General features: G+C 36.6%; 2 protein-coding genes across 3 annotated transcripts; both read left to right on the forward strand.

Moving 5' to 3' along the window:
- The first annotated feature begins 6,308 nt into the window (after window positions 1–6,308).
- Window positions 6,309–8,362, forward strand: LOC147277711 (Cupredoxin superfamily protein). The gene is made up of 4 exons (XM_086255197.1): window positions 6,309–6,542; window positions 6,655–6,770; window positions 7,019–7,411; window positions 8,071–8,362. Exons 1-4 carry the CDS (start codon window positions 6,413–6,415, stop codon window positions 8,131–8,133), a joined length of 702 nt encoding a protein of 233 aa, XP_086111323.1. The 5' UTR covers window positions 6,309–6,412; the 3' UTR covers window positions 8,134–8,362.
- Window positions 8,363–10,464: 2,102 nt separating this feature from the next.
- On the forward strand, window positions 10,465–12,658 carry LOC147277712 (uncharacterized). 2 transcript variants are annotated; one of them, XM_086255385.1, is made up of 4 exons: window positions 10,465–10,612; window positions 10,695–11,474; window positions 11,517–11,627; window positions 12,279–12,658. In XM_086255385.1, the coding sequence occupies exons 1-4, from the start codon at window positions 10,465–10,467 to the stop codon at window positions 12,656–12,658; spliced, it is 1,419 nt and encodes a 472-aa protein (XP_086111511.1). The 2 variants fall into 2 exon arrangements, with proteins under 2 accessions (XP_086111511.1, XP_086111509.1); XM_086255383.1 differs by lacking the exon at window positions 12,279–12,658 and having other exon boundaries at window positions 10,695–11,950.
- Window positions 12,659–15,587: the final 2,929 nt, after the last annotated feature.

Genomic DNA, 15,587 nt, shown 5'->3' on the forward strand with positions numbered 1-15,587 from the left:
CTTTTTGTAACTAGATGTGTTTATTACTAGTTTGGTGGGGGAAAGTCTCCTAGTAACTGAATTGAATGAAGTTCCTTATTGTGAACTTGTTTTACACTTTTTTTTTTTCCGGGTATCTGGAGGCAGACAAGGTCTCCGGTCTCCCTTTTTGTTTGGCAAGAACTGCGAAGTGAGAAACATAGAGAGAGAGAGAGTGGGGTCGGGTGATGGGTTTTGTTCTTGCTTTTTTTGGCTTTTCTTGGGTAGAAAAGAGAGAGAAAGGAAGAGAAAGCCGGACAGAGAAAGAAGGCCTTGCGGTGTGGGTCCAACTGTCGACGGCAGAGGTGACCGCAACTGTGATTAGGGTTGGAATTCTATGTGTTTTAAGTTTTTTTTTTTTTTTTTTTCTCTTAGTGTAGTGAAGGTATTTTCAAAATCTTTGGGTGTGTTTTAAGAAGTTGTGTAAAATGAAAAATGACGTGGGTGTGTAGCAATGAATGGAAAAATTATAGGGTATAATTGATATATCATCACGTAGTATAATTAATTCAACGTATAAGGATATTATTAGATGATGTGTTTATATTAGTAGAGTATAGTATTAATAACATTCACCTATATTATAACACATAGATTGGTTATATTATGTGTTAATATATCAGTTTTACAGAATAATTTTTTCAAAAAGTGCGAGGTGAGGAAATTAAGAGTGTATATAACCGCTGTCAATGAAAACCTTTATGATTCAGGCTCTTAACGGATACAAGGTCTCTTTTTTTTCTTCTTTTAAAGAAATGGGTACAAGGACTTAAGAGCTTAAGATAAAATTAACAGTGGCTGTCGATGGTTTTATAAAAAAGTTACCCACGAATGAGTGTGTACAAGATAAGTAAACCATGGCCTTGCAAGTACAGTGTACTTACGAAAGATGAGTAAAACTAAAATTAATAAGTTGTCCAAGTTTTATGGGACAATTCTACAATTCTTTGATGTCGTGATTCATCAAGTGACGTGGATGCTTCTAGACCATTAGATCATTAGTTGATCCTAGGGCTATTAAAAATATTGAAAAAGTAAGCGACTGATCATAGTGAGTACACAACCAATTAACAAAAAGACAAAAGTAGAAAAAGACAAGATAAAAGAAAGGGACAAAAATTATTGAACCTTGTATTTCCGTTTATACCCGTTACAACATTACTAATCAAGAGCTGCAATATGCACACCGGTCGTCCTTTCATTACACACCCACTTTATCTATTTGTGAAATGACAATTATAACAAAACCAAATTACCATAAAGGACAGAAAATAAAAGAAAATGACAAAACAAACTAAAAATACCTAACTACACACCCTTGCAAGCCTCCTCCAGCCACCACCTTCGTCGCCGGCGTCGGATCCCTCGATGACGTCGGATGTCCTCCTTCTCTCTCTCTCTCTCTCTCTCTCTCTCTCTCTCTCTCTTTCTCTTCTTCTTTCTCTTCCTCTCTCTCTTTCTCTCTTCGCATCCACCTAGCCAAACGGAAAAGGAGGCCAGCGAGCTTGTCGGCCTCCAGATAGGAAGTTTCTCACCTCTGATCTGGAGGTCGCCGGCCTCCCTTTCCGTCCGGCTAGGTGGCTGCGAAGAGAGAAAGAGAGAGGGAAGAGAAAGAGGGTTAGGAAGAGATGAGCTGGCCACCTCCAGCAAGTCCGGGTGGCTGTGTGCAGGGGATGGGTTGGGTTCAATGTCACTCCCCTCTTTCCGGGCTCGTGAAAAACTAAAACATTTCTTTAAATTCACTTTTAATGAGCCCACAAGTATTTAATAAATCATTGTTGTCATTAAAAACATTTTTATTGAAACTGCTGGGTCCTACTGCCTCGTCTTCTCCCCAGTTCCCACTGACTCCTCAGCTTGCTTATCCTGCAAAATATAAACCTACACCACAACCATGGTGTACCGGGTTATACAACAAACTCGATAAGCTCATATAGCTGATATGAGTGAAACAACTTAAACATAAACCTCAAAGAATAATACTCAATCAATCAGGCATAAATCATATCTCCTCAATTCACCATAATCAACATAAACCATAAATAATAACACTTGGGCATAAATAAATAATCCTCATATATTAATAATTCCTCAATAATAAACCAGTCTGGCAAACATTTGCCTAAACATCAACATTTATCCTCAACAATAATAATTCACTCAACATCAATAATTTCATGTCAACTCAATAATTTCCAATTATTTACTTATGCTCAAAATCCTCATTTAATCACTTAAACTCAAAATCATCAAATTCTACGCAGGATACATCCTATTCTTTACCATCATAGCATACGACAAACAATTCAACAATACAGACAGTTTCACTCACAGTGCAACTTTGTGAAAAGATTGATTTGCCCTTCATGGCGCCTTTGCTCAGATTTCCAATTCGGCAATCGACAGAATCCACCGTCAAATTCGTCGAAAAAGTCATAGCCTTTAACTCTTCAATTCTCCAGTCTGGGTGGTCATCTCGGGAAGGGAGCACCACAATTGTGCTCAGAACAACAAGAGGAAGAGGTTAAGGGTGGTTCGCCCTCGTGACGTAGTCGAAAAAGGCAGATTGCTAACGAAGGTGGCGATCAGGTCTTGCCATGTTGTGGCGTTGTCACGGCTTGGATGAATGATCGGACCCCACTAGGAGGTCGGCTCCGACGAGGGGAGTGCGTTGGTGGCCTTAGGTCGCTAAGAGAATGGCCGACGAAGGAGGTAGTGGTCGGCTGGGTCGCACATAGGGAGAGGGAAGAGAGAGGAGAGAGGAGAGAGAAGAGAGAAAAAGAGAAATGAGAGATTTTCTGAAAGTGGGTTTTTAAAACCCTTTGTTGAAATTTTACGAAAATGCCCCTGACTTCACACGTCTATATCTCTCAAACTGTAACTTCAATAGACGTACAGTTCGCGTCTACAGACTCGTGGACTCGAGACCTGTCTAACAAGTCCAAAACCAAAGTCAAAGGCCCACTAAATCAAAAAGTCAACTTTGGGTCAAGCCCAATTTAAAACAAAAATTAAAAATTAACCCAAAACCTTTTTATTTTTCAAATAAATTCTCAAAATATTTAAAATATTTTTCAAAATATGGGGTAATGATAGGAAAAAGGGTGTGCATATAGCAGCCCTCTTACTAATCCCACCACCCCCTCCACTTCCTTTTTTTGTTCCACCAATTTAGGCATGACTTCATTTTTATATATACATTTTTTTTGGTCAATTTTTTCATATATATAATTAATATATATAGGCCATTTCCATTGAGGTATATATTATCTTAAACATAATGAGGTATGGCTTGTGAGATTCACTCTGCATTGTAATTTGATGATCGAATTCGTCTATTTTCTAAGTCTCTATATAAGGATCATTCGTGCAAAATATTTGACAAATTAAGAATCGTTTAATCATTTTATTAAAGGGTCATCATTTCAAGTGTTTATGCAATCAGTATGTTTGTCTATTTATTGAATTACAATTAGATGTGTTAATGATTTCTAATTTACCTAATTTTTTACAAAGATGTAGAGAATTAGAAATTAGTTGCCTCGATCATCGAATTATGATGCGGAGTGAGTCCCACAAACCATACTTCATTATATTTAAAATGAGATATACCTCCATCGGAATGGGCCACAAGGCCCTCTCCTTAAGTTAAAAAAAAAAAAAAAAGAATGTTGCTTGATTGAACGAACATTGTAAGAACCTTTCTAACTGACACTCCTGCCACCCACGTCTTTTTTTTCTTTTGAACAAAGCCCTAATTTTATTTTCTTTTGATTTGAGTCCAACAGGTTTAATTAATGAAAAGAAAAGCGGAGGCCCGCCATCTGCTAGCATTGTGGTTTGGAATCGATTATTTTTCAATGGTCCACCCTTTCTTTGAACCTTGTCAATGATCAAACTTAAAGATATGAGCTAAGTGCCATTTGATGAGTAACTGAGAACAAGGGAGAGGGATATGGAAAGGATGAAGTAATGAAAGAGGAAGTCAAAGGGTATGGAGCCACCGTCGAGTATAGTGTAGCAGTTGAGTGAAAGAGGCTTATAGGGGTACTGGCCGACCATTAAGGGTATGGAGCCACCGTCGAGTATAGTGTAGCAGTTGAGTGAAGAGGTTTATAGGGGTGTACATATTTCCCTGAGAAGAACTACACTTACAAAGAAGAGAATAACAACAGTGTTTTATAATATCCAGATAAATGGGGTTATAAAAGTAATAGAGCTGGCCAAAGAGATCATCATGTTAAATTTTCCAAAATAGTTTCATTTATATCCTTGGCCTGGTCATTAGTTATTCGCTACCCAATTGTATATTTGAGGTTTCCTCTATGGGTTTAGGTTGCTCTTTGTGTGACAATAGCATTTGCCCTCTACGGGTTCATGAACAAAACGCAATACATAGAATGCATAACCTCGTGAGTGTAGTGGTACGTATGTGATGTATTATTACTTATCACACAAACCACGTGAGAGAAATCAGAAATTAATACCATAACAGCAGAATTGGCATGACACTAGACACATTTATTTATGGAGAAAGAGTTTCTTATTGGGTCGAAATTCATGTACCTTGAGTAAATATCTTAATCTTGAGTTATCAATATTTTGAATGGAATTTAGTCATCCTGAATTTAGTGGAATTTACTCATCTTGAGTTCCAATACAATGGTCACAGTTTTAAGTTTTAATCCTTTTTGCAAAGGATACGATTTTCACACTTAATATTATGTTACAAGGTGAACCTAGCATAGCTAAAAACCAAATGGTGAAAGGAAAAACAGAGATCTTAAGATTGCAACCTTGGTTTTGAGAAAACCAAATCTTAGCATTAACACCGTGGGTTTGATTAAAATGGATCGGCTTGATATAAGCTTCTGCATGCGGGCTGTTTTGTCCCTAGAGTCTGTGTTTTGGGCTAAAAAAGAACTCCTTACCATTTCTTCATCGGAATGGTTTTAGACTTGTAAATATGAAACTATGGGGTATGCTTTTATATTATTTCTTGTTTCTCTCTTTTATCCTTTCGAAGCCCTTATTAGCTATTACTGTTGTGTTTGTCTTTTAGTCCCTGCCTTTCTATCTTTCTGTCCTTAATTTGGCTAAAATCTGAGGACTTGGCCCACTGCCTTCATCGACAGACAAATACAAATCAAATTTAGGGTTGCTTTTCTGCATAAGACCAACTGCAGGGGTGTAGAGAATAGGTAGAGAATTCTAAAATGTTATGTTATAATTTGAGATTTAAGATTTCTAATGTGTAATATATATTTTCAACATATTCTCACATGTAGTATGATTTAGTCAAACACATGGAGCATGCATGCTCCATGTGTTTAACTAAGTGAGGTGTAGTACATGTGTATGGATGAAATAAATTGAATAATATGAAGCACGTGTGTGTGTGGTTGTTTAATTGAACGCGTGTATTGCTTGCTCTAACAGCTTATTAATATGTAGAGAGTAAAACTAATTGACAATTGGTGGAAAAATTCAAAACATTATATTTTGTAACGCAAAACTTAATATTTTCAATATAAGAGATACTCTCAACCTTAATTATGATCATTAAAAGTTTTGTTTTTCTTGAGTTTAAAAACTAAAATTTAAAATTATGTCATTACATGACATTTTGAGTTTACCAAGCCTCCAAAGCCTGATTAGTGATAAGGAGAAGTTGCTTTCCATTTGTCTGTATAGCATGACAGAGAGCTGTTGGCTTGGCAGAGGCCAAGAGGATTCTCACTTCTCACCACTCTTATTTAAAAAGAGGATAGGGAAGAAGAGACTTTAAAGATTTTATTCCCTTGTGTATCAAAGTATGAGCCTAATTACATTATTTATAGATTGAAATCTTGAATAACAAAAAACAAAAAGTTAAAAGAGACTTCATAAAAGAAAGTGATCTGTACTCCTCACCCCCCAAGACATTAAATTATGTAAGTTTGATAATCACAGAAGTAATCATTTTAGAATAATAATCCCCATCATCAACTATCAGAGCCACCAATTTCCCTTTTTATTTTTTAATCATCTCTTTTTCTTAATATTTTTATTCTTTGAGGGTAAATTTTCCACAAACAAAATGATTCTACCTTTTACTGTGTAAAATAATGAGAACACACAACCTCCAATGTTTATGTCTGTCATCCATTGAAATTCCTCCCATGAAAAAGCCAAACACTCCTGACATTTTAACACTCTCTCTCTCTCTCTCTCTCTCTCTCTCTCTCTCTCTCACACACACACTTTTTTCAAAACCCTCTTTTCTTTCTCAAGGACCCAGAGGCAAACAGAAGCCAGAGATAAAGGCAAAGCTACAAAGGACTAATAAAGAGGCTCTGCCTGACCTAAACCATCTTTATATTTTGCATTCACAAAACCAAGAGAGAAGCTCATCATGAAATTCTCAATGATCATCTTCCTGTGTTTGCTTTCTTTACTCTTCCAGTATACTCACTCCACCACAATACTAGTAAATGGAGTTTCAGAGTGGAAAAATCCCATTGTTCATGTAGGAGACTCCATCAGTAAGTACTTAATTACTTTAAACTTTATTAAAACCCCAACAAATTGTGTTAAGTAAATCAAAGTTAATTAGGCTGCTGCCTACTAACCCTCTTCTTGTCTTGAACATTTCAGTTTTCAAGCACAAGTTTCACTACAACCTCTACATTTTCCAGAACCAAAGAGCCTTCAATCTCTGCAATTTCACTCAAGCCACGCTTCTTAACAAGCCCAACTCCATCTCCTATACGGTATCTCTCTCTCTCTCTCTCTCTCTCTCTCTCTCTCAGACACACACACACACAATTAAGTGGCTTTGTTTTTCTTTGGTTTTTTGAGAGATTGCTCAATTTAATCTGTGTTTGAACTTGGGTTTTTTTTTTTTTAATGAAGTGCTTAAATTAAGTAAATTTTTCTTCAAATTTCCATATGGGTATATCATAATTGTGTCAAAGATTTCAGCTTTCTAACTAAATTCTTGTTACATTACAAAATTAAGTGGCACCCATCACGCCCTGGTTTCTTCTACTTCTCCTTCAACAATGGTTCTCTTCTCAAAACATGCCAAGACACCCAAAAGCTGGCTATAAGAGTCTCTGCACAAGCTCCTCCTCCAATGGCAGCCCCAGCACCCAGTTCTGGTCTTGGTGGTGGTGGAGTAGTGTCATCTTCTCCAGCGTACCCATGGCCATTCCATCCTCACCAAGCAACCTCGCCAAGTCCAGAACCAAGCCTAAGCTCTTCAGTGGCTGTGCCATCCGTAGTACCAGATAAAGGTGGTGGTAGTAATGGTATGCCATTTATTAACAGTAACCCTGCAGTTCCTCTGCCTACTGGTGAAGTTGATTCTGCTACAATACGCCCTTTACCAACCTCTGGCCACCAGGGACAGGTAACCCAAATTTTTCTCTAAACATTGTTATCATGTATGCCTATAAATCGTACATGCAAGTCCCTATTTGTATGTATAAAGTATTTGGTTATTAGTTCTTGATCTTCATACCCAGAAGCACTAAAATTTGGTTCATTTATTCCTTTCAAAGAAAAAACACAAGTTGACACAGAACATAATAGTGAAGTATGCCTACACATATACTTCCATTATTCCATACATGAAAATGTATGTCTATGTGTTGTTTTGCTGTTATGAAAAATGTTAAATGGCTTTTTCTACTCTCTCTCTCTCTCTCTCTCTCTCTCTCTCTCTCTCTACGTTAACATTGTTATGTATCTATAGACATCAAGTTTGTATTTGTATGTATAAAGTCGTTGGTTATTAGTTCTTGATCTTCATAGACTTATTGAAGCATTAAAATTTGTTCATTTTATTGAAGAAAAGTTTAGCACAGAACATAATATTGAAGTATGCCTACACATAGCATATGCTTCCCTTCCCCACATGAAAATGTATAGACGTGTTTGTGTAGTTTTGTTTAATGAAAAATGTTAAATATACGTATATAGGGCTTTTCCTTTTTTTTTTTTTTTTTTCACATTAAGTTTGATGGGATGCTGATTGGGATTCTTGTGTATTGTGGGGTGGGACTGCAGGTGATGGTGGGGTTATTTGCTGTTCAAATGACTCTATTTTGTGTGGTTCTCCTGATGCTGTAAAAAGTAACAAGGAAGAGATCAGATGGCTTGTAATATGTGTAATTAGTAAATCCAGAGTAGGGTAATGTCAAATGTGCACCAGGCATTGTGGTTTGAGTCTAAAGTAACTTTAAGAGTGATGATTATACCCATGTATTGTGATGCTCTTAGTCCCTACTTTGGAATCATTAGCACTTCTCTTTTTTTTTTTTGGGCTAATTAAAATCATTAGAACTTTTGGTCCTTTAGTTTTGGCATGCAATCAATTGCTACTTTTTCTTTTCTACTTTATCCCTGCTCTGTCCTCTTTTGTGTTTTTGGATGAATTTTAAATTTGAAAGTCACAAGACCAATGACTTGCTGGCTGTAATCCCAGCATCTTGGTACTCAAAGCAATTTGGTAGACAGGGACTAGGGAGGGTTGAGGTATGGACTTAGATCCCCCACTACATGAATGATGGGTTTTACCATTTAAATAACTCTCGTGACCTGTGACCCATTTGCCCAAATATGTTTCAAGAAAAAATAAATGGGGGCCTGTGGCTGGATGAGTGGTGGGCATACACAGTATCTAAGGTGCATCATATAATAAATACACTATCACGTGGTATAATTAACTGATCTATTATAATATGGGTGAACATTATTAATACTATATCCTATAAATATAAACATGTCGTCCAACAATATTTTTATACGCGGATTAATTATACCATGTGATGGTATATTAGTTATACCAAATAATTTTTAAAAAAATCATCTCAACATAGGATGAACATAAGAACTATCCATACAATATGTGGATATCAAAATAGACATGGAATGTCAGTTTAACTCATATAGTGATATTAATATGATGAAGTGATTATGCTGCAGTAATAAATATATGATATATGCAATGATGAAGCCTTTTATAGTAGACTTTCCTCTGGGAGCATAACCTGTTGTTCAGTAACTACTTTCAATGTTACAAACTTTTAGTTGTTGTAAAAGTATGTGGAAATTAGGGTTTGTGGAAAAGAGGAGGCAGAGAGAATATGATCAGTCTCTTTCATTCATGTTATAAATATCCTTATATAGAAGTAGGGTTTACTAGGATTTGTATATTTACTAGTATGCCCCTACAACTAATTACAGGAATAGCCACATATAACAATATATTTACAACATTAGTGACTTTTTGCAATGTCCCTCATTTTCTTCTTTTTCTTTATTGTAATTGAAACACTTCGATCGGTTGAGATTGGGAATGTACATAAGGAGTCCTGAATTTCTATCTTTTCCTTTTGTCAAGCAGTACAATTCATTTTAGAGTGAGGTTATGCAAATCACCCACAGTTGCTGAGTTGACCACCCTAACATATTTTGTTTAACTTTTTTTCTATTTTACCCTTTATTGTAAAAACATGAAGAAATCACCCAGATCCATTCGGTGATTATCTACCGAAACATTCACCAATGTTCGGCAGATAAGTGTCGAATAATCACAAATATTTCGGCAGATAACTGTCGAATGCCTTTTTCATTTTCATTTAGTGGTTATCCACCGAAAAATCCACTAATATTCAGCAGATAATTGCCGAATAACTACAAATATTTCGGTAATAATTGTCAAATGGTCCGATGAACAAAATTGAACTTTTTTGTTTTAAGGGTAAAATTAAAATTTTGAAATAGGGTAGTCGAAATATCATCACTCTTCATTTTATTAAAAAATTTCCCAATAGAAAACATATCATATTCTATCCTAGAATGTTTTGTTATATTGAAATGTATGGAACCGTAGTCCTATCATAATCTTAACTGATCTATTTATCATTCCTCATCACTTGGAGTAACCTTAAGTGCTTGCAGCCTTAGATTTTCGGTCAACAAAAAAGGTTTGATGTTTGTCAAGCTCAACCCTAAATTTGATTAGACCCAAAATCCAACTAAGTATTTCCTATGGGCCAATGTTCTAACTTGGGCTGAGATTATTAAGCTAGCTGGGCCAAAGTGCCTATGGCCATCTATGTACAAAAAGGTGGGCCATATTTTGTACATTACAAGCATGTCTGGAACTTCATTGAGGGCTTTTCCTGGGCAACTGCATGATTTGGTATCAAAGAAAGCAGTTGGCTTCCCGCCAAGGCAAACAATATTATGGAAAGCAAAGGATTTTAACCGTTCTAACTGCCCTCCAAGAATACCAAATTAGGAAGCAATGAATATGTACTTTGTTCATATGCTCACAAAAGACCACTATTATGGGCTCTTTTAACATGCCCTTCACAAGTGCACATTCTGCTCTACCCATTTTATTAGGTAAAATCTGGAGCTTCTAAATTGATTTCTAATACCAGAAGCCCAGCAATGGATCTAGAACTGGGACTGAAGATCACCCATACCATAGATGATGTTGCTTCCTCTGCCGATTTTCGGATTGTCAAGGACAAATCAGGTCCTCTTTTCGTATCCAAGGAAACCGAAAGCTCATTCATCCTCACCATCCATCTCAAAGGTCAATCATTTTTTTCAATAACCTGTGTGTGTATGTGTGTATGCGCGTATTTTTGTTTATGAAATTTTTTGGGAAAATGCAGGTTACAGAAGAGAGCATATTGAAATTGATATAAATGAAAATGGGACTAAGATTGGCATTTTTGGGGAGAAGCAAGTTCAAGAGAAGGTGATGCTGGGATGGATGATGTACAAGAAAGAGGTGGAGACAAGGGGTTTTAGAAAGGTCTTTCGAATTCCACATGGAGTGGTTTTGGATCGGATCAAAGCCAAGTTTGATGAACAAGAATCAATTCTCACAATCATCATGCCAAAATCGGTGAAAGGAGTTGTTGGGGTTGGGATTGAGGAAGTGAAAGAAGATGGGATGGATATAAGAAGACCACAGATGACACAAACTGCAGCTGAAGAGGTTCCTGAGAGTGATGGTTCAGGTGAGCCTGAGAGAAAGAGAATGGAAGAAATTGTTCGGGTTAAGGGAAAAGGGGTTGATGAAGAGGGGTCTAAGAAAGAGATTGTAGCTGATGGAATTCTTGAAAAGGACATGAGTGGAAGTAAAATGCAAGAAGTTAAAGATTCAAAGATTCAAAGTATAAAAGATACAACAAAATCTGCATCTGAAAATAGTGAAGAGCCAAAGATTGAAGAAGGTGATGGAATTGAGAAAGAGAAAGTTGGTAGAAAGGAATTGGACAATGAAGAAATTGCAGCTGATAAGGTGCCAAAGAGAGAATATGCTAAAGGGACAATCAAGGAAGACACTGATAAAAGCACTGAAGTAGTAACTCATGAAGTTGCAAACCCATCACAAGAAACTCAGGTACCTGAACCTCACTCAGAAGAAACAGCTTCTGAGCTCCCAAGTTTGAAAGATCAGATGAAGAAGCAGAAGAGTTCAGAAGCAGAAAGAGAAGTGCCAAAAGCCGGGCTAGAGGAGGACGTTCGTAGTAGGCCAGAGAGCAGTGAATCATCAAAAACTGATCAAGTTCAAGGGAAACAGTTCACAGATGAAATCTGTAAAGAAGGTGATGTTGTTGAACTACAAAAGCAAGAACCCATTAAAGAAGATTCTGCTAATTATCAACATGAAAAAGGAGAAGGAAGTCATGGAATTGCAAATGAAATTCAACACATGGAAAAGAAGAAGGAAATTGAGAAGTGTGAATCTCCTGAAAGGGAGAACCAAAAAGATGGGGGTGAGAAATCAACTCTAGAGAAGCAGCCTGAAGGTTTAGAAAAGTCTAAGCTGCTGTGCTCTCCTTTTATCATTGCAGGTTCAGCCCTTCTGGTCTCTCTTGTAATGCTAGCAATTAACAGGTTTAGAAATAGAAAAAGATAGCTTTTTCCTTCTGTGTACTATATCCATCTTGTCAACCTTTACATTTAAATTCAATTAACAATTTTCTTTAAGCAATTGTATCATCAAACTTGAACATCAAGAGTAATATTGTCATTACATGTTATCCTAAACCAACTACTCTCATCTAAACAGGAGAAAAAAACAAGAATAATTCTTACAAAGAATATAATTCAATGCAATAAAAGAAAAATGATAAAAACTATTTCTAGCTTTGGTTAGAGGCTACAAGAAAGTTGTAGTGGAAACTGATTCTGCTTCAGCCATCTCCTTTTGGAAACAGGTCGATGTTCAAAAGCTGATGATGAAGCTCAAGAAAAACAGTTTACGGATGGTATTCGTAAAGAAGGCGATGTTGTTGAACTACAAAAGCAAGAAACCATTAAAGAAGGTCCTGCAAACTACCACCATGAGAAAAGAGAAAGAAGTCATAGAATTGAAAATGAAATTCAAGAAGCAACAAACAACATTGAAGAAGAACACATCAAAGAGAAGAAGGAAGTTGAGAAATGTGAATCTCCTGAAATGGAGAAACAAAAAGATGTGGGTGAGAAATCAACTCAAGAGAAGCAGCCTGCAAGTTTACAAAATTCTAAGCTGTTGTGCTCTCCTTTTATCATTGCAAGTTCAGTGTTTCTTGTCTCTCTTGCAATGATAGCAATTAATAGGATCAGAACTAGAAAAAGATAGTTTTTGTTTACTATATCTACTAGTACTACTACACTATTATTACTATATATATATAGCTCAAACTCTCACTTTTCCTGTTGTAACTGATGATGTATCTAATTATTTATCTTTTCACTATAAATCCTAAACTCAAAATACTCATAAAAAAAAAAAAAAAAAAAAACAGCAATCCTATTCCAGAATAATGCAGGGCAACTAACAGTTAGTCTAGTAGTATTTCTTTTCCCAATGTTGGGAGAGGTTTCGGTTTGAATCCCGCCACCCCCAGATAAAAAAAAAATGTAATAAACTAAAAGTTCAAATCTTGAAATAAAAAATTAAATTAAACGCTTTTTTTCTGCATTTATGTTATCATCTAGTGGTGTTTGTGTTTATTTAAGCTACACGTATTTTCTCTAAATTTGAAAAACATGTATATACAAAAAGCAACAAATTTAAAGCTTAAGCCATTTCGTTATTTTTTTTTTCATCATATGGGCTGGACCAGATGGATCACTCAAGCCCATCAAGCTCACCCTGAGCCCATCCAACCCATGCAGAGCTACGCATGGAATCTGAATAGTTTTACTTGTCGTTAGCCTCTGGTCCAGACTCCAGACAGAAATTGGAGCAGTTTTAGAGCTCAAACCCTCTGTCCCAAAAGAGAAACTTATTGTTCCTGCCACATGGTAATGTTGAGTGGCTCAACAGTTCAGTCCAATTAAAAGATGACATGTGTTTAGTTTTGATGATAACTTCTTATTTTTTGAACATATGTCATCTTTTAATTGAACTGTTCAACCGCTAAACACTACCAGTAAAAACAACTCTACAAAAGACGTTACTCATTTACAAAGATGCAAAGAAAAATTGACACTTGGATTCCTAGTCCTTACTTTGACTAGTTTTCCGTGATGCTAGCCGACCTGAGGTTAGGGATATAAAATTTCCAAGCATCAATTTATTTTTTTATAAAAAATATGGAAAATCTATGCTTTATTGTTTTTGTGTATTAAATTTAGACTTTGTTTGTTTGACGGGGAAAGCTAGAAGAGGAATAAAAATTGTGCTCCATCTCTTGACAAGTTGCAACGTATATTTCACTTCTTAGTTCCAACCAATAGAAGGCAAGAAGAGCCATTGGTATTTATAGCCTAACAGCTAATAAGCAGTCATGAGGGAGGCAACTGCTTTGGCAGCCTGTTGTGTCCATTTGTAGGGTAGATTTGCAAGAGCCTAATAATCTCGCTAGTACAAACATTGCAAACACATAACCATTGCATATTTAACTCCAGCCAGAAAAAGTGGACAAAAAATAGCTTTTGGCATTTAAAGCCTACACTTTGGCAACAGCTAACAGTGAGTTAAAGGAGGGGTCAACTGCTCTGGCAGCCTCTCATATTTACGAGGTAGCCATGCAAATGGCTAATTTGCAGTCTTGGGTGATGTTACAAGCTACCAACTGCATTATTCAGCAAATTGAGGATAAGACAGCGATGGATTGCCCCAAAATTTCCTGGAATCTAACAGACATACCAAACATAGCTAGAGGCAATCTCCATAGACGAATTCAAATTGGCTTAAATTATGCAGAAGATTAGTTATGCATATATGGTGTAGTCAAAATAATTGGCAAGGAACCGAGTTGTTCCGGCCCATGGTTTGCTCCCCAGTTTTGAATCCGGGTCGGGTCGACTGGATGATTTTTGAGGTTCCCAGTTATCAGTACTACCTGCTATCAAGTATTAAAGGTGGCTGCCTATACCTACACCCTTGTATAGAATTCTGATATGGCAACTTCATTACCTCTGGATAGCATATACCTAGACCCTTGTATAAAATTTCTGACTGCCCTGGACCACCTACACCAAGTAACATCAGTAGGAAAAGCTAAATATAGAAGGGCAGAAAGAGAGGAGGGGGAAAGGATAGAAAGCAATGAAAGATAGGAGGGCAAGCTTCTCAGAGCAGAGGACTTTAGTTTAGCGGAACCAACGTGCGTAATTATTTTACGCAACAATTAGGCAAATAGGCAAATCATATTGGAGAACTTTGCATATGTATCCTTCTTTCTATTCAAGGAAAAAAGTGAGGTCCAAAGTAATCAGGCTAATGTCATGGGCAAGAAACTGGAAATCAACCAAGAATTGAAAAATGAACCCTACAGGCTACTGTTAGCTGAAGAAATTTCAAATTCCTGTCTGCAATAAAAGAGTGGGAACTTGCATAAATAAAAAAACCTGGTCAATCTCAGATGCACTGAGAAGTGCAGCATTTACCAAGGTTTGGAATACATAAAGCCTAACTCAACTGCATACGGAACTGAGCAGACTTGATATCAACCTCTTCATTTAGAGGAAGTTGAAGCTAGCAATTGCAATATCATAAGGAGAAAATTCCAACAACAATTAACAACAGCAGACCATTTTTTTTTTTTTTTTGTCTACTCACTCTGGATTAATCAATCAAAATATGAGCAATTGTAACAAAATGATGAAGAAAGCAAACGGTTGCTCTCCTCAAAGACAGCTGCTGAGAATGAGTATATGATGTGACAATGTGGAATAGCTTTTTACACTAATTATGGCATCGTAGTTTCTAAGTTCAGAAGAGAGTAAGCAATTCTGATATAAAAAGCATTGTAAGCAATCTACCTCTCACAAAACTGGCCACATGCTAGACATTATTTGCATGTGAGGGGAATGTAAGAAGGGGTTGTAACTAGCCGGATACACACAACACAACTGAATGAGAGGAGAATAAGCATATAGATTATAGAACCACGCTGCTGCAAAATGACATTTGGATGATTTTATTTCGTATATTGTGATTAGATTCAAGCACAAAGCCATAGTATATAGAGCAGGCTTTCCGAGGCCTCCAATTGCATACACACACACACACACACACCATCTTCTCTCTCTCAGTTTCTTTCAAACACAAAGCCAGG

This window comes from Dryas octopetala, chromosome 8, assembly GCF_963921425.1.
Source record: "Dryas octopetala chromosome 8, drDryOcto1.1, whole genome shotgun sequence".
Lineage (NCBI taxonomy): Eukaryota > Viridiplantae > Streptophyta > Magnoliopsida > Rosales > Rosaceae > Dryas > Dryas octopetala.

Excerpts from the sequence above, each read along its gene's own strand:
- LOC147277711 (XM_086255197.1), top strand. The coding sequence starts at position 6,413 with ATGAAATTCTCAATGATCATCTTCCTGTGTTTGCTTTCTTTACTCTTC. Across the intron at positions 6,771-7,018 it reads CCAACTCCATCTCCTATACG|TGGCACCCATCACGCCCTGG; the intron begins GTATCTCTCTCT and ends TACAAAATTAAG. Across the intron at positions 7,412-8,070 it reads CCTCTGGCCACCAGGGACAG|GTGATGGTGGGGTTATTTGC; the intron begins GTAACCCAAATT and ends GTGGGACTGCAG.
- LOC147277712 (XM_086255385.1), top strand. The coding sequence starts at position 10,465 with ATGGATCTAGAACTGGGACTGAAGATCACCCATACCATAGATGATGTT. Across the intron at positions 10,613-10,694 it reads CCTCACCATCCATCTCAAAG|GTTACAGAAGAGAGCATATT; the intron begins GTCAATCATTTT and ends GGGAAAATGCAG. Across the intron at positions 11,475-11,516 it reads AACAGCTTCTGAGCTCCCAA|AAAGAGAAGTGCCAAAAGCC; the intron begins GTTTGAAAGATC and ends GTTCAGAAGCAG.